General features: G+C 48.5%; 2 protein-coding genes across 8 annotated transcripts in view; both read right to left on the bottom strand.

The window, feature by feature from the left end:
• Positions 1 to 4,611, bottom strand: part of MYO7A (myosin VIIA) — a 113,181-nt gene extending 108,570 nt beyond the window's left edge. For both annotated transcript variants that reach the window (XM_065075097.1, XM_065075155.1), the window contains exon 1: positions 4,491 to 4,611. The gene's annotated coding sequence lies outside the window, so the exon portion shown is untranslated. The remainder of the gene's footprint in view (positions 1 to 4,490) is intronic.
• A 3,251-nt stretch (positions 4,612 to 7,862) lies between these two features.
• CAPN5 (calpain 5) overlaps positions 7,863 to 21,863 on the bottom strand; it is a 68,747-nt gene continuing 54,746 nt past the window's right edge. For 4 of the 6 annotated variants that reach the window (XM_021285078.2, XM_065075359.1, XM_005500591.3 and 1 more), the window contains 7 exons: positions 21,659 to 21,736; positions 20,572 to 20,767; positions 19,551 to 19,673; positions 18,521 to 18,717; positions 17,420 to 17,541; positions 12,291 to 12,427; positions 7,863 to 11,836 (listed from right to left, as the gene is read on the bottom strand). In XM_021285078.2, the coding sequence (XP_021140753.2) occupies positions 11,654 to 11,836; positions 12,291 to 12,427; positions 17,420 to 17,541; positions 18,521 to 18,717; positions 19,551 to 19,673; positions 20,572 to 20,767; positions 21,659 to 21,736 (1,036 nt within the window). In that variant the 3' untranslated portion in view covers positions 7,863 to 11,653. The other 2 variants (XR_010475108.1, XM_065075441.1) reach the window with 2 other exon arrangements.

The raw sequence follows: 21,863 nt of genomic DNA, 5'->3' as shown, positions 1-21,863 counted from the left end.
TTTTGTCTTTTATATATATATGTGTGTGTATATATATATATATATGTATATATATTTTCTAGCTTTTGAGAGGCATTTCATCAGCGAATTTGTCTGAGTGCTCTTTTTTAACTCATCCATACCTTTAGGATCTACACGGTCCTGCAGTAAGGAGTATCACAGATGCTAGATTGTGTGAATTAATCTTAGTTTTGAATCTGTTCTCTGCTAGCTTTATTTCATGCCCCCTAATTTTTGTATTGCAAAGGAAAAATCATCCTTTTGCCTTCACCAAGCAAGCGTGATCTTGCAGGATCTATAACATATCTTCCTCCCATCTCTTTTCAGCTTGGAGTCTTTCTCTAAACAATCCTTCCTCACATTGAAGTTGTTCCAGACCTCCGGTTATCCTTCGTTTCTCAGAATCCTCCCCAGCTGACTTAGATCATTTTGGGGATGGAGGGACCAGAATGGTACAGAGTATTTCCAGTTACAAGCACACCCGGGGTGCACAGAGGTGAAAAACTGTTCCAGTCTTCGTACCTCTCGTGACATCTCTTTTGCCTTTTTTTCTTTTGGATTACTTGAAATAAGTCAACAGAGAAGTGAAATGTGCTCTCTGGCCAATGACAGATACCCTGGGGAACAGAAAAGGACTTGGTCCCAAGAGATGGGTCCTGGTCCCAAGTCCAGCACAGCCCAGGTGAGACTCAGAGCACCTTTTCCCTGTCTCTTGGTGTCTTGGGCAGATGAACCCTGCTCAACGTTTGCAAACCTGTCTCAGGTGGAAGGTATTTCACAGCTGCAACCTGCAAGCACTGTGAGACTAAACCATAATATTCCTGAAAGTCTGTACATTTACACAGTGACGTTGACAGTCGGCTTCCCCCAGGCACTGTAGGTACCTGCCTTTTTCTATTTAGCCTCCATTGCCAACCTTAGAATCACAGAGTCATTTTGGTTGGAAGAGACCCTCAAGATCATCGAGTCCAACTGTTAACCCATCCCTGGCACTAACCCATGTCCCTAAGAACCTCATCTCTGCGTCTGTTCAACCCTCCAGCATGGTGACTCCACCACTGCCCTGGGCAGCCTGTTCCGATGCCCCACAGCCCTTTCCAAGAAGAAATTGTTCCCCAGATCCAACCTCAACCTCCTCTGGCACAACTTGAGGCCGTTTCCTCTGGTCCTGTTGCTTGTTCCTTGGGAGCAGAGCCCGACGCCCCCTGGCTTCAAGCTCCTTTCAGGCAGTTCAGAGATCAGAAGGTCTCCCCTCAGCTCCTGTTCTCCAGCTGAAGCCCCCAGGTCCCTCAGCCGCTCCCATCACACTTGTGCTCCAGCCCCTCACCAGCTCCGTTCCCTTCTCTCAACTCGTTCCAGCACCTCAAGGCCTTTTGTGGTGTAAGGGACCCAAAACTGATCCCAGGATTCAAGATGCAACCTTGACATCGTGCCTATCCTCTCTTCAGCTCTGTCATGATCCCAGATTTGTCTTAACCATTTCCAAATTCAGGAACTGCTCCAGTGAGTGGCTTTGTCTCCTGGGATGAAGACCCTCTCAGCAGCTCACACCATACAACCCAGTGTCAGATGGACAGAGAGGACAAGACCAGGATTCACAGAGGCTCAGTTCTCCCAACACTCAGCATAACCTCGGGCATGTCCTCCTGCAAGTCTTTCCTCCACGCATCTTAAAGTTGGAGGCCAGGCTGCTTGCACAACAATAACAGCAGTGGAAACCTCCACCCAAGGTGGCTTGTAAGTCTATAATCAACCTAAAGCACCAGTTTTAACTCCTTTCATGCATGTAGAAAGTGTATTCAGGTGATCTGCACCCCAGGCAAATGCTGGGTTATTACACCAGGTTAAATGCAGGAAAGGGGATGGCAGGAGCTGAACCCACACACTGTGAAAGGACTTTGCTAGGGCTGAGGTCCATAAAGAGCTCAATGCTTTTCTGCAATTGCTCTGGAACTGTCAGTGAGATCAAGCACTTGGCTTGTGGATCCCAGCTGTGCTGATGTGGGATTTGGTACCCAGCTCCTCAGGTTGGGCAGGTCTGGGGAGCATCCAGACAATGGTGCCAAGAAATGAAGGTGTCCCTAGAGATTTTGGCCTTTGTATTTTCAACTTTTGCATATTTGTTTGGCACTCAATCTACTTCAAACACCTGTTTTTCATCAGATTTCTTCACGTTGCACTCCCCTTGTGATGGGGGAACAACTGCACTTCGATCTCTCCCAGTATCCTGACCGCAAGAGCTGTTCAGAGCAGGGATTCTGTGCATAGGCTCTGGGCATGGGGCTTTTTGTGGGGTGCTACCCCGGGATGGATGGACAGCCTAAGCACGGGCACTACTGGGGCTGTCCTGTCTTGAGAAGCTTTCTGGCTCTACATTGCAGCTCAGCTGGGGGTCCAGACTGTCACAAACACTCCGGCTCATCCCATATCAGGTTCTCCTTGCATGTTGCCTAGCAGAGAGAAGCGTTTCACAGTGCGAAGCTCTCTGACGTGCTGTCTCCACATCCTGCCAGCCCCTTGGTACAGTGACACTCGTCCCACTCAGCTTCAGGAGCAAGAAAACTCTGGCTCTGCCCCAAGCAAACAATGAAAGTCCCCGTTTCTCCTCAAAAGGGACCAGCAGAGCTCATAAAACCAACAACCCACAACAACCTATGAGCTGACAATGCCTTCATTAATCACAGCATAATCCCTTCCATGGCAACCCAAGGATTGCGAAGTCACAAGTTAGCAAGCGTAAGACAGAAACACTGTACAGCAGACCCCGGTCCGCGGAAAGTTAATAGTGAGTGAAATGAATCAAGTGCTCTGAGGAAGGGAAATGAGTTAGAAATAATATTGCCTTGGAAAAGGGGCTCAGGATTCAGATCTCATAAATATTGGTGTCAGCGGGGAGATACTGTAGCTTCATGAAGTTACCCCAGTCTCATTCCAAAAAGCCCAAGGAGAGACTTTGGCCCCACATGTTGCTTTTGCAGAAGCACAAATTTCTCAACTAGAAGGTCAGGCAGAAAAGAAAGACAGTTTGTCACTGGCCCATCACCACAACTTAAGCATTAAACACAATTTAGACAAACATGTTTGAAAAATCAGCGGAGTTCAGAGATTACAAAGCCATGGGTGAAAACAATCTGAGTGTCAATCAACGCAGGGAAGTGCTGTCCTATTTTTGTCCTTCTTTGTCCCTCTTCTGCTGTCCCTGTGACAGTTTAGACACAGGGCAGGGTTGAGACTTGCACAGGGTCTCACAGGGATGCGAGTTTTGACTGAAGCTTTAGCAAAGCTCAGCCCAAAGCTGCAAAACCATCCCATACCTTCACACCACCACTGTTGGAACTTTGTGGTCCCTCACCTCATGGGAAGAGAGATAAGACCTGTAGCATCATATAGTGGAGAAGGAGGACAGAGGAGTCTACTTGCAACACAAGCCATGTCCTTGACATCTTGATGCAAAGCACAGGTTAACACCATGGGGTTGGTTCTCAGACATCCTTTTGCCTGGGCTATGGAGAAGGGCACTCTCATAACAACACAACAGCCTGGGGCTGTGGGAAAACCACCTCCAGCTCCTGCCACCTCCTTCTGGAGCGGGGTTTAGCAGCCAGGAGCAACCAGGCACTCTAAGACCCATTGTCTACGCATGTTGTCCTCAAGACAGATCCTCCACTGTGCACCCCAGTCTTCCCAGAGATGCCAAGAGATGCTGATTCTATCTTTGTTAGGTTATCATGGCTCTAACGAGGAAAGCCTGTCCCATGTTGGGTCTCAGTCCCTGCCCGGGGATGGTCCTAATAATTTAAAGAACCTGGGAAGGTCCTGGGTGCTCCTTCCCAACACCGATACTACCCCAGCCTGGAGACAAGCCGTGTTATGCCACAATCTGGGGAAACTCCTGCTGTTCTCTGAAGAGCAGGTTGTGCTTTAACCGCCTGGGTGGTGCATTTGGAGCTGGATCAGAGCAGGGGGAGGATGAGGTGGTCCTGGGAGCGATGGCTTGAGGGGACACTGGGGCTTTGCCACCACCAGCAGGTCCGTGCAGCAGGGACATCCCCAACAGCCTCTCCCCATCTCTAAGCACTTCCAGACATATCCTAGAATATGAAAACGCCGTGGACCAAAGGGGTGGGGGGCTACACACCGCAGCACAGGAAGAAAACGACTCCCCCACCCCTCACCACCAGCTCACTGCCAGGTGATCCAAGCTAAAATAAGCAGCAGCTAGAAATTACCGAGGCACTAATCCGTACTGCAGGAGCCGAGCTGGCTCGGGGCTGTTGGGCATTTCTGGCGGGTCTGCGGTCGTGTCGCCTCTCCCACCCCCCCAATGAACCCAGCCCATTCCCCAGGTTTGATCCGGGCTCTGGAACGGACTCGCTGCCGGGTACCCCCGGTCCATCCCACCCCATCGCACCCCACCCCGCCCCGCTGCAGCCGCATCTCACCCCATCGGGAGCACCCCCAGCCTGCTCTCCCGCCCCCCTCCGCCTTACCTCAGCGGGACATGGCTGGGCCGGGGCCGGGGCCGGAGCCGGGGAAGGGGCGCGGGTGCCCGGCGCGGAGCCGCCGCTGCCTCCGGCACCGAGCGAGGGCAGCGCCTGCCCTGCCCGTCCCTGAGCCTCTTAGAGGGGGAGGAGCCGCGATACAGCCAGCCCCTGGTGTGGAGGGGTGTGTGTGGGGGTGTGTGTAATACCTCCAGCCCAGGGTCACCGCGGTCCCCAGGCATCCCCACACCCCAAAGATGTGCCCTTCTGCATCCCTGGAGTCTGCCCCAGAGCACAGAATTACAGAGTCGGAGAATAGTTTGGGGTGGAAGGGACCTTCAAAGCTCATCCAGTGCCACTCCTGCCATGAGCAGGGACATCTTCACCAACTCAGGTTGCTCAGAGCCCCGTCCAGCCTGGCCTGGGATGTCTCCAGGGATGGTTCATCCACCACCTCTCTGGCCAACCTGGGACAGGGTCTCGCCATCCCCAGTGTAAAAAATTTCTTCCTCACGTCTGGCCTGAATCTCCCCTCTTTCAGTTTAAAATCATCATATTTTGCCCTATCGCAACAGGCCCTGCTAAAAAGTCTGTTCCCATCTTTCTTATCAGCCCCTTTTAAGTACAGAAAGGCCACAATAAGGTCTCCCCCCAACTGTCTCAGCCTGTCCTCCCAGCAGAGCTGTTCCAGCCTCGCATCATTACTGTGGCTCCTCTGGACCCTCTTCCCATGAAGAGCCCTACCAAGGGTTAAGCTGCATTTTCAAGTCCTCTTTGTGCAGAGTTTTCATGGCTTCATGGGCAAAGGGATGGCTGGGAAGATCCCCCTGCCCCATGCAGAGAGGTCTCAGGGGTGTGCAAGGGAACATGGTGAAGTGCTGTGGGATGGGGCCAGGAGCTGACAGGCATTCTGGTTTGCATGCACCAGCCTGCGCTTGTAAATGTGGAAACTGGGAGAGAAAAACACTTGAGGACCTGGAAATTCAGAGCTGAGATTTTGTCCAGAAGCTTAACTCTGACCTGGTGACCCCCTGCCCAAATCTGGGCTGGTGTCTTTTCTCCTTCCTACTGAGATAGGTGGGGTTGGTTTTTAATTGTGCTATGGAACATCACTGAGATACCTTACACAGGTATAAAGCATGGCGTTTTAGCTAGTGAATGGTGCAAAACATGCCTTTTTATTGGCAGTGTTAACACGCAATGCGTTTCCAAGCTCCACTTTAGAACAAGGGGACTTGGACCCTCCTGGGGACCAGGATGGCTGAATTTTTTTGGTGACACTGCAGAAGAAAGAAGCAAAAGACGGAGCCTTCTTCCCCCAAAGCCACACCAGGAACTCTGCTCAAAATGTGGGAGAAGCCACCGCACAGCCACCCTGTCCCTTCCCCAGCCCTTCAAAATGTCCCGCGGCTGCCCAGCCCCTGCGTGGGAACCAGCTATGAATAGGTTTTGTTGACTTGAAGCTCAAGAGAGATGATTTATGACCACCTGGGACCATGCCCGGTTTCACTCAAGCCCTGTTCACTCTGCCAATGTGGTTTCTGTGGATGCGAGGGCAAATATTGTCTGTGCCCAGGGTTTGCTTGGCTCTGAACCACGTCCGATGTGCCTGGAAGAGGTCCAGCCTTGGACAACCTTTTCTTGTGCCCAATATGTCCCATGGTTGTGTGGGAAGGCAGTGAAGGAAGCTCTGCCAGGGCCACAGGGCTGGACATGCTCATCTGCCTGCATCGTTGGGTTTGCAGGTGGGATTTGAAGAGTGCAAGGAACCTTTGGATGACTCCTGCTCAGATGTTATGGCTGTGGGTCACAGGTTAATCTCTTGGTATTTAACACCTGGGACATTGGTCAAAGATGTGGTAGCACCTGATTAGCTCTGAGGGACAGGCAATGAACCCATCTGCTTGCTGAAAGCTCTGCTACCTCTGCTAGCTCTGCTAGCTCTGCTACCTCTGCTACCTGCTACCTCTGTAGCCCTTCTTGCTAGTAACCCCTGGTCCTTCTGAGCAGCAGGAAGCGCATATCCGTATGGGGGTAATGTATGTGGGGGGTAATGTATATGGGCATCGGGATGGGAAGTCATGAGCTGTAGGGGACTCAACACCAAAGAGAAATATTCTAGCATCATTTTGCAACCATGGTAGGATGTCTGTTCCTCCATGAAGATGCTCTTGCAGGTCAAAGGGAGACTCTGAAGTGTCAGCTTAGCAGATGGAGGGATGAGATGCTGCAGGACCCTTGGAGAGCCTGGGCTGGATCCTTCCTTGAGCTGTGCACCACTCCATGACCTGCTGTTGTTCTCTGAACCTCCACAAGCTCCCCACATCTCCACACTGGTGCACTGGGGGTCCCACACCAATTCCAGCATTTCTGCCCATGTTGCCAGCCTCCACTTTCAAGCTCACCACCCCAGTACCAGCAAAGGTGAGATGTGGGTGCTGGTGGAGAAGCATGATGACCATGCCTACAGGATGATATGTGGCCTATCCAGGCTTGCATAGACCTTTTTTTCTGAATGTGCACAATGCAGGACTTGGTGAAGCCACCTGGTCTACCTCAGAGCTCTTGTGCTCTCTCCAGAAACAGGTACCACAGCCCTATCGGTGCTCAGCTGTGTCTACTGCTCAAGGGAATATTAGGATGTTCATGAGGTTGAGATGCTTGTGAGGCTTTCCCTTGCAAGCTGTTTCAGTGATGGAGGAAGAGGAGTAGGTTGCTCTTTTCCCTATCTAGGGTGTCTGGTGACACACTTTGTCACTGGGGACAATTGCAGGAGCAGGATGATCTGGATGGATGCCCCCCATCCCACAACAAAAAGGCTTTTTTCAGATGCCACCCACTTTGGGGTGGTGTGTTTGTTACCGCAGCAAGACTGGAGACTCCCATGGGCAGGGACAGGCTTCTCGCTTTTCAAACACTCCCAACATGCAATCTGCAGGTTTGTTCCTTGAGGGAGAGCCATCCAAAAATCACACCCTCATGTTGCTCTGCCCATTATTATTATTATTATTATTATTATTATTATTATTATCATTATCATTATCATTATTATTATTATTATCTTTTTGAACAATCTGCAGAGCTTTTTCTGAGTCAGGTGAGGCTCAAAAACCCAATTTCCATGCATGGTGGTGACTCTGAGGCATAGGATGCAAAGGTTTTACAGCCTGAACAGGTTACCCTTTCAGTCTGAGGCTTTTCCCAGTGAACACGATGTAACCTTGCATAAAGCCTTTGTGCAGATTGCCTTGGTTTCCAAGTCGGCAGAAAAAATGACTAGAATGGAGTTGAGTGAACCAAGCAAATTAAAAAGGCTCTGCAGAGCCACCTTGTGCCCATCAAAAGCATTCTGGAAGAACGCAGCTGTGCAAAGGCAGGGAGTCTGAATAAAATATACACAATTTATTTATAGGAGGTTTACAGCTGTACAACGTTGGCTTTCTGTTCGGACCGCTCTCTGATCTTGTGCAGCGTGACATATCACCGCCTTTGGAGATGAAGTTGTGGCCTGTTTTACCATGCAGGCATCAAAAAGAAAAGGATTTTCACAGAGTGCTACTTGCAACCATTGAAATGATTAACAAAAGAAATGGAAAATAAATCAGAGGTGTGTCCTACATGACCTGGAGGTGACTGGAAAGTGCTTATCAGACCTACCCTCCCCAAAGAAACCCCTGAATATTTCTGTTTACTTCATTCGAAGACAAAAGGCATCAACATTAGGAATGGCATCTCAGTAACTGCCCTCCCCCACCTGCTCTACAAAGAAAATAAAACAAAACAAGGAACAAAGGTAATTTTTGTGGTTCCATTTGAAATGCAGAGGGAAGAATGCTTCTAATTTTTCCAAAGTATTTTTTTTAAGACAAATATTACCAATATTAAGACATTTTGGTCCTGATATAGTATGATGATTTTGTTTTTTTAAGAAGCTATTAAAAAGCTGCTTTTCCTCTCATTATGGCTTGATTCTTTCAAGTAGGAAGGAAGGTAATTAGGTAGGTAGGTAGGAAGGAATCCTGGCCAAACGGTGCTTGTTTGCTGAACCTCTCAGTAGCCCGATTTCCCCAGAAAACAAGGCTAATGCAGGCAGGCTGGCTACCCCCATCTGACGAGCATGGTTCAAAGCTCCTGTGATGTTCCTGTGAAGTTCTCCCTTAATAAAGAGTTATTTTCCCTGACATGTGAGGTATCATTGGGCTTTACAGTCCCTCTCACATACCACTCCGAACACAACCTTGTGAGATCTTCACCTAAGACATAAATCATGCCTTCCGGCCCCACAATGCTGCTCCCACTTAGTGATGAGTCCCATGAGCAAAACCAGAAAAAAATAATCTCTGAATCAGTCTGCCCAAATTCAATGATTTGCTTTGATCTTGGGGTTGAAATGTTGCTTTGCCAAACTAGGAGCCAATTTGAGCCAGTTCTGCAAGATGCTGAACTAAGCGAAGTCCCAGTGATGGCACCAGGAGCTGGAGGGTGCTCAGTGCAAGCCAGGAATAACTGGGACCAGGAAAGAGCATCCTGTGAGATACTGCTTGAATCTAAGCTCTGGAAAACAGGACCTAAGAAAATAAGCAATTTGACCAAAACCCCAATAAGGTAAACTCTGAAAATAAGTTGGGGAATGACCTATTAAAGAGCAGTGTAGGGGAAAGGGTCCTGGGGACAGCAGGATGACCATGAGCCAGCACTGGGCGCTTGTGGCCAGGAAGGCCAATGGTACCTGGGGTGGGTTAGAAGGGGGGTGGTCAGTAGGTCAGAGAGGTTCTCCTGCCCCTCTGCTCTGCCCTGGTGAGACCACACCTGGAATATTGTGTCCAGTTGTGGCCCCTCAGTTCCAGCAGGACAGGGAACTGCTGGAGAGAGTCCAGCGCAGGGCAACAAAGATGCTGAAGGGAGTGGAGCATCTCCCGTGTGAGGAAAGGCTGAGGGAGCTGGGGCTCTGGAGCTGGAGAAGAGGAGACTGAGGGGTGACCTCATTAATGTTTATCAATATGTAAAGGGTGAGTGTCAGGAGGATGGAGCCAGGCTCTTCTCGGTGACAACCAATGACAGGACAAGGGGCAATGGGTTCAAACTGGAACACAAGAGGTTCCACTTATATTTGGGAAGAAACTTCTTCATGGTGAGGGTGGCAGAGCCTGGCCCAGGCTGCCCAGGGAGGTTGTGGAGTCTCCTTCTCTGCAGACATTCCAACCCACCTGGACACCTTCCTGTGTAACCTCATCTGGGTGTTCCTGCTCCGGCGGGGGGACTGGACTGGATGAGCTTTCCAGGTCCCTTCCAATCCCTGACATTCTGTGATTCTGTGATTCTGTGATGAAAGGGGAACAACAGCCTGCAAAAATTGATGAAGTTGTACCTTACGCTTCTGGATGTACCAGGAATTGAGCTGGCAGCTTAAGTGACTTTGAGGAACATCTTACCACATTATAGATTCAGCAGATCTTTAGAGACTTCAAAAAATAATACAGACTTGCAGCACAAGTGTGAGCATTTAGTATGGCAAGCAGAAACCCTACTTGCTATGGCAAAATAAGTTTTTCCCCTTCACTTGTCCTTGAAAGCAGAGGACACTGCTCAGGTCAAAATTTACCAAGATGACATCACATGTATTCATTTCCACTCAAATGCAGACAACTGCAAAAGGTTTGCTTATTAGAAAACCTGACAGAAAAATCCCTTCACCTGCACAATTTTTAAAGGCACATGAATTTAAAAACAAAGAAACAAACAAACCAACCACAGCAAAACAACAAACAAAAACCCCAACCTAAACAACAGCAGAATAAAAAATGTTTTAAAACCTGCCCTGATACGCTGCTGAGAGGCCAGACAAGGGTTTGTTGTTTGGTTTATCTAGGATGGTTTATAAGAAGCTGGATTCTGCCATCCAGTGGAGTGAGGGAGATAAACCCTGTCTTGGTGGCAAACGGGAGCAGATCACAGCCCTGGACATGGCCCTGAGGATGCATTTGGGTTGTGCTTGTGAGTCTGGCTCCAGCACTGTGCAATTCATCCTCCAGGCCAGGAGACTGAAAATTAACACCGAGAGATGGTCATTGGTATGAATTAAATATTCCCAGCATTTTCAGGCTGCACTGGGAGCTGTGCTCATCTTCTCTCCTCTAGCACAAGCTAAAATCCTAGTATTTTTTTTAATAGAATTTGGGAAAGCGAGGCACTGAGAAATGGTGCACTGTATGCAGCAGTAAAGATGGAGCGGTTGAACAAAGCTCCCCATCCCTTGGACCTGACGCTTTGGCCTTCAGAGGAACTGATGTCCTCTGATCTACACACTGAACAGCCCCAGCAGAAAACCCACCCCAGCTCCAGGGGTGAGCTCTCGGGATGGGGACTGCATGAAGACATGGGGACAGCAGGCACCACGGCTGTTCGAGAGGCACACGCAGGAGCTGAGTCCAGACTGATTCAAGAACTTGACCCTAGGGAACAGTTGTCCCACCACAGTTGTTGGCATCTCTGTATCCTTCAGAGCTGCATGAGGTTGAACAAGACTCAGCAGAAGACAGCTTGTCCCTAAAATGATGGAGCCATTAGTCTCATTGCCCCCGTGGATTTGGGATTTGGGACTGCCTTGGTGCATTCTCCTTCCAGTTGCAGTATGCAGATCTGTCCCCAGAAAACATCCAAAAGGCCCCAATCTATTTTCCCGCTTCTCCTTTGCTGAGGTGCCTCCACAGCGAAGCGATTAAATGGCAGTTTTGCGGGAGACGACTCCATGCACGCTACTCTAAAATCCAAGCAGACACATCGAAGATGCATTGAAGTGGCTGGTGGGACCACGGTGGCCACACGTGCATTGGTGGCACATGCGTGCCAGCCCCCATGTAAACAAACAGCATCAGAGCATCGTGCTCTGGCTGTCAGGACACACGGCGTGCCTGCAGCGATCCCAGGGGGCACACGGTGGCGATGGGGGCTGCAGAGGACGCCAGCGGAAGGATCGTTGCGGTTCCCCAAAAAGGCACCAAATTTTTTTAACATTGAACACACAAGATTGGCTCCTTTGAGTGGAATGCATGCGTGGTTCCTATACGCTTTGTGGATGGTAGGTAGGCGCTGTGTGTGTATCTATGTATATGTATGTATGTGTGCATGTATATATACACATATGTGGCACCAGAAGAAGAGTCCTTGAGTACTTAGACGTTGGTGAGGGTGTTACTGCTGAGCAGCCTCAGAGCGATGGTTCCAGGGAGGTCGTTCGATCTCCTGTTGCCCTTGTCCTGGAGGTGCAGGGTGTGCACTGACTGCCGGTCACTGGGATCCCCCTTGAGCACCACTTGGCCCAAGAACTCGTCACTTATTAAGTTGTGGTTCCAGATCTGGGGCAAAAAAAAACAGACATGATAGCAGCTCTTTGAGGGATGCAGCCAACCTTCATGCACGGGGCAGGAGAAGGGGTTTAGTCATTGTCATAGAATGGTTTGGGTTGGAAGGGACCTTAACGACCATCTACTTCCAATCATGGGCAGGGACACCTTCCACTAGACCAGGATGCTCAAAGCCCCATCCAGCCCGGCCTTGAACACTTCCAGAGCTGGAGCAGAGGTTGTTGAGGTGTTGGGAGGGCTCACTCTTTAACTGTGAGGAGTAAAGGACATGTATTCACCAGCTGTAACAGCTCAGCCGTGGTGATGAGTGGTTGAGCTATGTGAATTGATGATGCTCAGCCTTGGGGAACAGACCCGCTTTGGACAGTGTGAGGAGACAGCAGGTGGTGGGGTCCAAGTGAGAGAGGGTCTCCATCCCTCAGCTCACTGTTTGCCTACTGGGTACCTGAACAATGATGGGTTGTCCTGGCTTCTTGCGGTAGAAGAGTCCTTTTATGTCAAATTCTGGAGACACTGTGTTCTTTTTCACTGGAGATCGGACCTTTTGCCCTTCACACTTTATGATCACATAAGGGTCAGCTCCTGTGGAGAGAAAAGGAAATTTTGCTTTGTTGTAGCTCCTGTAAGTCCTCAGAGCCCTTTTCCAGGGGTGTCATGCAGCGCTTTTTCTCCATACCCCACCAGAGGAAATGGACATCTGCCCAAGAGTTCATCACACCTCTGATGATGTCCATGAAGCTTAGCTGATGGGCTTAGGCTTACTTCTAAGGTGACATTGTCCCTGAGCAAGAGGTGGTGATGGACTGCCACTAAATGGCCACCTCTTCCTCAACCATACATTCTATATACATTCTCCTTCATCACTCCAAATCATAGAACAGTTTGGGTTGGAAGGGACCTTCAAAGCTCATCTAGTCCAACTCCTGCCGTGAGCAGGGACATCTTCACCCAGATCAGGTTGCTCAGAGCCCTGTCCAGCCTGGTCTTGAATATTTCCAGGATGGAGCATCTACCACCTCCCTGGTCAACCTGTTCCAGTACTTTACCACCCTCATTGGACCTCCTGGCCTTTGAGATAGATCTGTCATGGAGGACATGGACCTGCTCACCTCTCCCTTTCAGGATTTGCTCCACTGAAAGCAGGGTGAAAGAAAGCTCATATACTTCCCAACCAGGACAATCTTGGTTTTGCTCTACGGTGATAACTAGCTACCTTAACAGGGACTGTGCGTTTCACCCCTGTGCACAAATCATCATCACACCTCAAATTCCTCCTAGACTGAGTGAGACTCAAATGCTGCAGGGGTGTCAGTTGAAAGACTAATGGTAGGGTAAGAAAAATGCTGGGTGATCAGAGTGATAAGAGATGGCATAATGCTAAGCTAAAATTAAGGGCCAAGATATGCTCGTTGTTGAGATCCAAAAATGAGACCATTTGGTCACTGGGGAGGTCTGGTGAGGAGCCAGTAACAGAATGGGGAGCCTTAGGATGGAAATAAAAGGCTTTTAAAGAGGTGAAGATGGTTCTTAAGAGTATTTGCTATGGGTAACAATTCAAGGAGAAGATCAAAATGTCAGAAGGGATCACGGGTGGGAGTGAGAGACGTGTAGAAGAGAAAGATTGAATATTGAGGGGCAACCAGGAGCAAGGAGTGGGAAGTGGAGGAGAAAATAGGAAAGGAAAGTAATTGTAATATCCCAGCTGGATCAAGACAGTCACGGGGAACAAGCAGGACACAAAGATGGAGGGTAAAGTCACTAAATTCACAGATAACCAGCCCACCAGCTGAGCTTCCAGGAGAGGGAAAGACTCCCTTATTAGCGAACATTTTCCCCTTACAAAACAAGTGTTCATTTTGGGAATTTCAGTAGAGAATGAGCTATTTCAATGGAAATTTAACTGCCAGAACACATTTTCTTGGCTTTAGTGGATATGATGGAAACAGCAGACCAGGTGGATGAGTTTTATTGTCCAAGGGAAATGTGGAAATGAGAAGTAACAAACCAGCTCCACTGAGGTCCAGGGATTTTGGAACCATGTCTTTGACTGCCAGACCACCTCCTTGCTAGCTTTCTGTTTGGAAGAACCTGGCTCCCCTGGTGAGATACAGCTGCTGGATTTCACAGCTGTTTTTCCAACAACAAACCCATGTCTTTTGGGATGTCCTATTAAATCCTCATATTCCATCAGCTGGAGCCAAATTCCTGTTTGTAAATCACTATTTCCAAAGTAGTGTGAAAGGCCTGGAGTGGGAGATATAAGGGATGCTATTGCACTGGAAAGCACCAAATATATGAGCTGTTGATGGTGGGAGCTGAACAGCTGTAAAACAGCTGGCAAAAGCCATTCCCAGTGGCCTTTTGCTGAAGAAATGTTTTATGGCTCCAGAATCCACATGTATGTCTGAAGGAAAGATAAATCTCCTTCTTTCTCAGAACAGTTCAGAGATTTTTGGCTACAGATTTCCCTGCAGATACACTGAGCTGTTGTGGGTAATCCAAGAAAAAACAGCCTACCTAGGGTAGAATTACGTCCCTAAACACCAGACAAGATAGAAAACTGTCTTTGTGGCATGTGATAAATAAGTAAATTGGGTTAGTCCTTTTCCTAAAGGAGGATCCTGCTCATTACTTTCAGGGCTCTAGTGATATGCAGCCCTGAAAATAACGCTTAGGTGAAAAAATAATACAAATATTTTATATAAGCTTTTAATTTAGATTTTCAAATTCTAAGTTTTTGATTTTTATACTTTAAATTTGGCTTTAAAGTGCCTGGCTAAACATTGCCACATTCAACACACATCTTTGGCTCAGGAAATGGGGGAGAAAGGCTAGGACCTGGTCTGCTCCTATGTTGGAAGGGCATTCACTTCTCTCTGATCCTTACTTCAACAATCTCCCACTACCAGCCATCATGACCCCTGGGTTTCTTGGTCCAGATGTCCCAGGAGGACTGAACATGGGGCTCTTTCCAGAAATTTCTGCAAGGTTGCAGGACATGGTGAGTTGTGGTGCTGCTGCTGCTGCCTTTCATGCAAGAGAAGTGTTAGGCACCAAAATTGCATCAGAGCATGGCAGGACCATAAAGATGAATCTTTAAAGCACCAAGAACGGAGACACACATTGCACTCTGCTGGTGGTAACTGAGGTCATCTCAGAGGGCTCCTAGGAGCCAAGCATGGAGCAGGACTTAGAGGAAACAGAGGGAGAGGTCCTTGATCCACATCACCCCAAAATGAGCTAAGTTTGACCCACCCTCTACTAATTCATCCAGCCTCTGGTGAGGAAGACTACCCTAACACATCAGCCTGTTCCAGTGTTTCTCTGTCCTTCCTACTGATACAGGAAATTGACAATTAACTAATTAACACTTAAAAAAATAATTAACACTTCAATAATAATTAACTAACTAACACTTAAAGACACTTAGAGAGCTAACCCTTTAACCTACATCACTATTGCCTAGCCTTGCTTAGCTCTGTGTAACTTAATGTACGAGAAACAGGACTTCACTGATGCCTTGCAAAGATAATAATCCTTGGGTGCATTCTTGGTGCATCCTTGGGTGAACTAGATAACAGAAACTTGGGCACAGGACAGGAGATACGCCAGTTCTAACCAACTCAGCAGTCTGAGACCTAACCAACTCATCACACTGGACCAAAGGTGACCATGTACAGAGAAAGAGGACCCGGGTTCATGATCACTACACAGCTGCAACCAGGAGGAGCCAGAGGTGGAGACTATGGAAATGGTCTCCCGGAACTCATTGTAATAAGAACCGCCTTCTTGGGGACAGGTTATGAATATGTATAGGCGTTCCTAAAACTTTCATGAATATGTAACATTTTACTGCATTTAATCAAGCTCACAACTACTGTAAAATACACACATCTTGGGTGAAGTGATTCCCTGTGTGTCCAATGTTGTGAAATACATACCTTCCTTACAAGCCCAAGGGCTGTAAGGTCATTTCCGCACATCACTACTAAAAAGCCTTTAATGCAATTCCTGACTTTTACAGTTGCTCATACTCAGGATGAAAGTCTGGATTGTTATAGGACCACTGCTAAGGGCTTTGAGGAAGCTTTGGGAGGATCTCCCAAGGATCTTAGACAGCAGTTTAAATATAATATCTGCTAGATCATGTCTGCAGCAAGAAGGGAGTTTGATTCTCCATGGACTTTTTCCTCCTCTGGTGTCTGAATCAGGCATGTTCACTGAAAAAATATCTGAGGACATAACAAATCCCAGCAACCTCTCACCTCATGAAACCAGCTCCCCCTTTTCCCACTGAAATATCCACCTTCCAACTCCTCCAGGAGTAGACCTCATAGCCTTTTATGAGAATGTAACAAGGTGGGTGGATGATGGCAGAGCGGTGGATGTGGTCTATCTTGACTTCAGTAAAGCCTTTGACACAGTCTCCCACAGCATCCTCACAGCTAAGTTGAGGAAGTGTGGTCTAGACAATAGACTAGTGAGGTGGGTTGCAAACTGGCTTAAGGAGAGAAGCCAGAGAGTGGTAGTCAATGGTGCGGAGTCTAGTTGGAGGCCAGTATCTAGTGGAGTGCCTCAGGGGTCAGTGCTGGGGCCAATATTATTCAATATATTCATTAACAATTTAGACGAGGGAATAGAGTGTACTATCAGCAAGTTTGCTGATGACACTAAGCTGGGAGGTGTGGCTGACACACCAGAAGGCTGTGCTGCCATCCAGCGGGACCTGGACAGGCTGGAGAGTTGGGCGGGGAATAACCTGATGAAATTTAACAAGGGAAAGTGTAGAGTCCTGCATCTGGGCAGGAACAACCCCAGGTTCCAGTATAGGTTGGGAAATTACATATTAGAGAGCAGTGTAGGGGAAAGGGACCTGGGGGTCCTGGTGGACAACAGGATGACCATGAGGCAGCACTGTGCCCTTGTGGCCAGGAAGGCCAATGGCATCCTGGGGTGTATTAGAAGGGGAGTGGCTAGTAGATCGAGAGAGGTTCTCCTTCCCCTCTACTCCGCCCTGGTGAGACCACATCTGGAATATTGTGTCCAGTTCTGGGCCCCTCAGTTCAAGAAGGACAGGGAACTGCTGGAGAGGGTCCAGCGCAGGGCAACAAAGATGATTAAGGGAGTGGAGCATCTCCCTTATGAAGAAAGGCTGAGGGAGCTGGGGCTCTTTAGTTTGGAGAAGAGGAGACTAAGGGGGGACCTCATTAATGTTTATAAATATATAAAGGGTGAGTGCCATGAGGATGGAGCCAGGCTCTTCTCGGTGGCAAACAATGATAGGACAAGGGGTAATGCGATCAAGCTGGAACACAAGAGGTTCCGCTTAAATTTGAGAAAAAACTTCTTCTCAGTGAGGGTAACAGAGCAATGGAACAGGCTGCCCAGGGAGGTTGTGGAGTCTCCTTCTCTGGAGACATTCAAAACCCGCCTGGACATGTTCCTGTGCGACCTCACCTAGGTGTTCCTGCTCCAGCAGGGGGATTGGACTAGATGATCTTTTGAGGTCCCTTCCAATCCCAAACATACTGTGATACTGTGATACTGTGACAACAGGCAGGGAAAGCCCAGTACCTCCTTGGGAGTCCTGATTCTTGAGCCCAGCTGCAGCGAGGACGTGGATCTGGGACACCACTTGTGGGTAACCACACATCCCACTCCAACAGGTGTGTGGTGGCTCATCCAGCGTTAGCTCTCTGAAGGGAAAAACACATGGGCTTTGAGAGGTGCCACGCCTTACCCCACGGGCAGGCCAGAGAGATTGCTCTAGCAGGATGGAAGGACTGTGCACTGTCAGACTCTGTTCCCCACGCTGATATCCTCAACCTAGGTTTGGGATGCTCTTCCATGTCATGCCTAGAAGCAGAATGGGAGCTTCTCTACACGTATGTGTGTGGCAGATGCATTCCCCCACCCCGCCGCCCAAAAGCAACAGAAACTTCTGAGCTCATGGGCCACTATGGTCATGCATACACCCCTTGGTCAACAGACAGGGCCTTTGACCAATGAGACACCTTGGTTGAGAGAAGTTTCTGGACAACCACTATAAGTGAACACAGCTCAGATTCAACTAGGGTATAAATGCAGCCCTCTGGAGACCCTCATTGAGTTGGCGTTCCTTGAACCAGCAGGTATGCAGTTGAAGACTCTCCCTCTTAGACTGGCCATCTAAGGAACATTCCCCAGGGACTGAGGCACCTTACTGACCTGGTAAGTGATCTGTGTACCCTTGAGTGTCTTCGCTTTGACACAGAGTGGAAAGATACATGTTTTGAACCATCACTCCAGAGTTTTTGGATCTGATCCCCTTGAGATTTGATTCAGTTGTGTAGTAATGGAACTCCCAACTGGTATCCAAACCTGTGTTGTATAATGTTATCGAAGTGTTGAATAATTTTGAATAAACCCCATTTGTAGGTGGTTTCTGTTCAGCAATTCTGGTTAGAATACAGTCTGTTTGGAGCTTGTTGCCTGCCTGAATTGACTTCTAAAGTGCCTCGGTGACACTGTGGTAAGATCTGTAATGATGCCCTGTCTCTTGACCACCCTTGAAAAATAGCTAAATACCAGTTCCAGACAAAGCTATGACCAATTTAATCAGGAAAACCACATATCTAAAGCACAGGCCCCTCTCCAAACAACCAGCTCCTCCTCATGGCTGCTCCTTCTCCTTACCGGCAATCTGAAGGCACATCCGTGAAAACCCTGAGAAGGAATTCTCCTACATGACCGGGGTCAAAAGTGGTGGGGATGATGACATAGCGGCCTTCCTTCAGGTCCGTCCTCAGGAAGACGCTGCGGGAGTTGATGTAGATGGAGCTGGCCACCTTCTGCTGCAGGGTGTGCATCCGGTAGTTCCTGTTCAGCTCCACCTGGACAAGGACCACAGCAGATGGTCAGCAGGACAGCACTGAGGGACAACATGTTGATATCCACCTTGGGAGGCAAGGACTGATCCCACAGTGCTGGGAGAGCTGGTGTTAAGAGAACCAGCAAAATGATCCCAACTGGGTTGGATGGAAAACAAGCATGGACATGGCTCTCCCAATTCCGTTGGCTCAGGGACTCATTATCTGCTGTATCCCAGCTTGATATGGAGAGCCCAGCAAGGAACACACAGGAATCAATCTATTGGATTTCAGCGTTCAGAGACAGCACACCAACCATGGCTTCCAGCAAGGTCTATGCTGTCACTGTTCATCTCTGAAATCTCTCATCATGTCTAGATGGGGTTAGATTGTGCTGAAGGCAACCGACAACAGAACCCGAGGGAATGGAAGAAAGATGTGCCACGGGAAGTTTAGTTTGGACATTAGGAAAAGGTTCTTCACCCAGAGGGTGCTGGACACTGGAACAGGCTCCCCAGGGAGGTGTCACGGCCCCAAGCCTGACAGTGTTTGAGAAGAGACTGGACAATGTCCTCAGACACATGGTGTGAACTGTGGGGTTGTCCTGTGCAGGGACAGGAGTTGGACTCGATGATCCTTGTGGGTGCTGTTCAACTTAGGACATTCTATGATTCTATGATTAAATAAACAATACCAATGATTGATTCTATGATTAAATAAACAATACCAACTTAGGACATTCTATGATTCTATGATTAAATAAACAATACCAATGCTCATGCAGGACTGATGTACCCCTCCAGCACTAACAAATTTATGAGGTGTACTCAGGCCAACATGCAGGATCCATGGTCTACCTTATGGATATCAAAGCCTATGGCCAAGTTCTCTCCTTTGCCTTCTTTGCGACTGGTCCTTTTTGGCTTCTGCTGTATGGAGATCAGCACTTCATCTTCTGTCTTCTTCACATCAAACACGTACTAGAAGCAAAAGAAGGAAGGTAAGGGACAACTTCTACTAGGACAGGGTCACGGGGTATGGGTGGGGGTGGACACACAGTAGAATTAACCTCAGCTTCTCTTCATCTGCCTTACTGCAGGGACAACCTGGCTTCAGTACCGGTACTGAGAGCCCATACACACTCCTCTTGGGAACTGGCATCATCTTGCCAAGTCAGAGACCTTTTTGGCTCTTCTTAGAAGAAGACTGGCAAATCCAGTCTTTGAATTACTCAGCAGAATCCGGGAAGTCCAGAGGTAGTCTCATACCAGGGACTTTCACCCCTTGCACTCTGCCACAAGTCCTCCTATGATGCATAGAAGGTGGAACTGATGTTCAGAGACCTAAGGTGAAGGCTAATACAGAGCTCAACTCCTCCATATCATTAATGACAACTCCTGCAATAGAACTGACCATCCTTCACCTGCTTGTTAGGTGAAGGACTCACAAGAACTTGTCACAATGTTACTGAGAATCCCAGTTCAGAGCAGAACAGGACAGAAGAGCTTGTTCCAGGAGACGAACTTCAGAGCAGAGCCTTTTCTGAAAGCCAAGCTATTATAGAAGGAAATGACCCTACAGACTGGATCTGTCCTGGTAAATTTAGCAGTGCCAAAGTTTGGGAAAAGGAACTGGAATTTGATCATTCAGACATCCAAATTGTTGGAAATGGTTCCTAGCCTTGTTTGGCACTAGCTAACCTTGCTACCGTGCAGCACGGTTGGCAGTTTGCCAAGGTGATCTACACTTAGACATAGTTTCCCTGATAGAGGGATATGGTCAACAGAACCATTTTATCCTTCTAGATACCCTGTATGAAATTTAAACACTTGCAAGCACATGCAAAGGCTCCAGAAGGTTCTCTGCTCCATGACTCACTTGGGGGTTCTGCAAAAAGGTGTCCTTGTGGTTGATACAGCCTCCACAGCGGTTCTTCAAGGGGTCACTGTTTCTGGTCCATGCCCCACGTAGCACTGCCTCCTCCCAGGTCTTGTGGATGCTCAGGTAGGATGTGTTGATGAGACGACACTTGATGATGTCCGTAAAGTATTTGCAGAAATCTTCAAAGGTCATCCTAAGTCAGGAAAGGACAGAGCTGGGTTATGCTGCTTCATTCATAGAATGGCAGGAAGATGTGCCAGGGGAGGTTCAGGTTGGACATGATGAAAAGCTTCTTCACCCAGACGGTGCTGGACACTGGAACAGGCTCCCCAGGGAGGTGTCACAGCCCCAAACCTGACAGTGTTCAAGAAGAGACTGGACAACGTCCTCAGACACATGGTGTGAACTGTGGGGTTGTCCTGTGCAGGGACAGGAGTTGGACTCGATGATCCTTGTGGGTCCCTTCCAGCTCGGGACATTCTATGATTCTGTGATTCCCCTGAACACTATGCACTGCAGGGGTTTTCTTGATTACCTGTGGATAGCTTCTGGTAGCAGATGAATAACAAAAAAGATGGAGATACCTTTCTCCATGCGTGCAGGAAATATTTCTTCTTCAGTTTAAACAATAGAGCTCTGCATTTTGGAGTGAGAGAAGCAGAGCAGTGGCCCTTCCTCCATAGATGGGGATGGTGCTCTGTGCAACCTGATCTGCGTGTAGATGTCCCTGCTCAAGGCAGGGGGTTGGACTGGGTGAGCTTTGAAGGTCCTTTCAACCCAAACTATTCTACGATTATTTGATTATACGCTGTATTGAAACACACCTCCTGGGGCTGTTAAGTTCAGCACATTCATAACAGGTTCCCAGCACCCTGGTGAAATGGTTTGGACCCTTGTAATCCTAGGGTCATGGCCACCCAAAGCTAATAGCCAGGGGTTCAAGGATGAGGCTTCTCTAAATATCCTAGGGCTTAGAAGGCTGTTTGCTCTGGATAGCTATATGTGCAGAAATGACTCACATGCTTCGTGGGGTGGGAGGACTCTGTGGGCATGGCCTGTGGTGACGATCTCGGGAGGGACTCACCAGAACTCTCCATCGTCTTCCACCGTCATCCCCATCTTCTCTCTCTCACTTTTACTCACTTTCTGCCACTCCTCAGAGCTGTGGGAAGAGTACATGATCATTACAGTGAAGGCAAGGGGACACACAAGAAATCAAGAGGCTACTTGACCTCGACAAGATCTGTCTAGGGCACAAGGCCTGTATAAAGCTCCAGCCATGCAACCAC

This window comes from Columba livia, chromosome 1 (assembly GCF_036013475.1).
Source record: "Columba livia isolate bColLiv1 breed racing homer chromosome 1, bColLiv1.pat.W.v2, whole genome shotgun sequence".
Taxonomy (NCBI): domain Eukaryota; kingdom Metazoa; phylum Chordata; class Aves; order Columbiformes; family Columbidae; genus Columba; species Columba livia.
The sequence above is the reverse complement of the archived record's forward strand: the minus strand, read 5'-3'. Positions and strand labels throughout refer to the sequence as shown.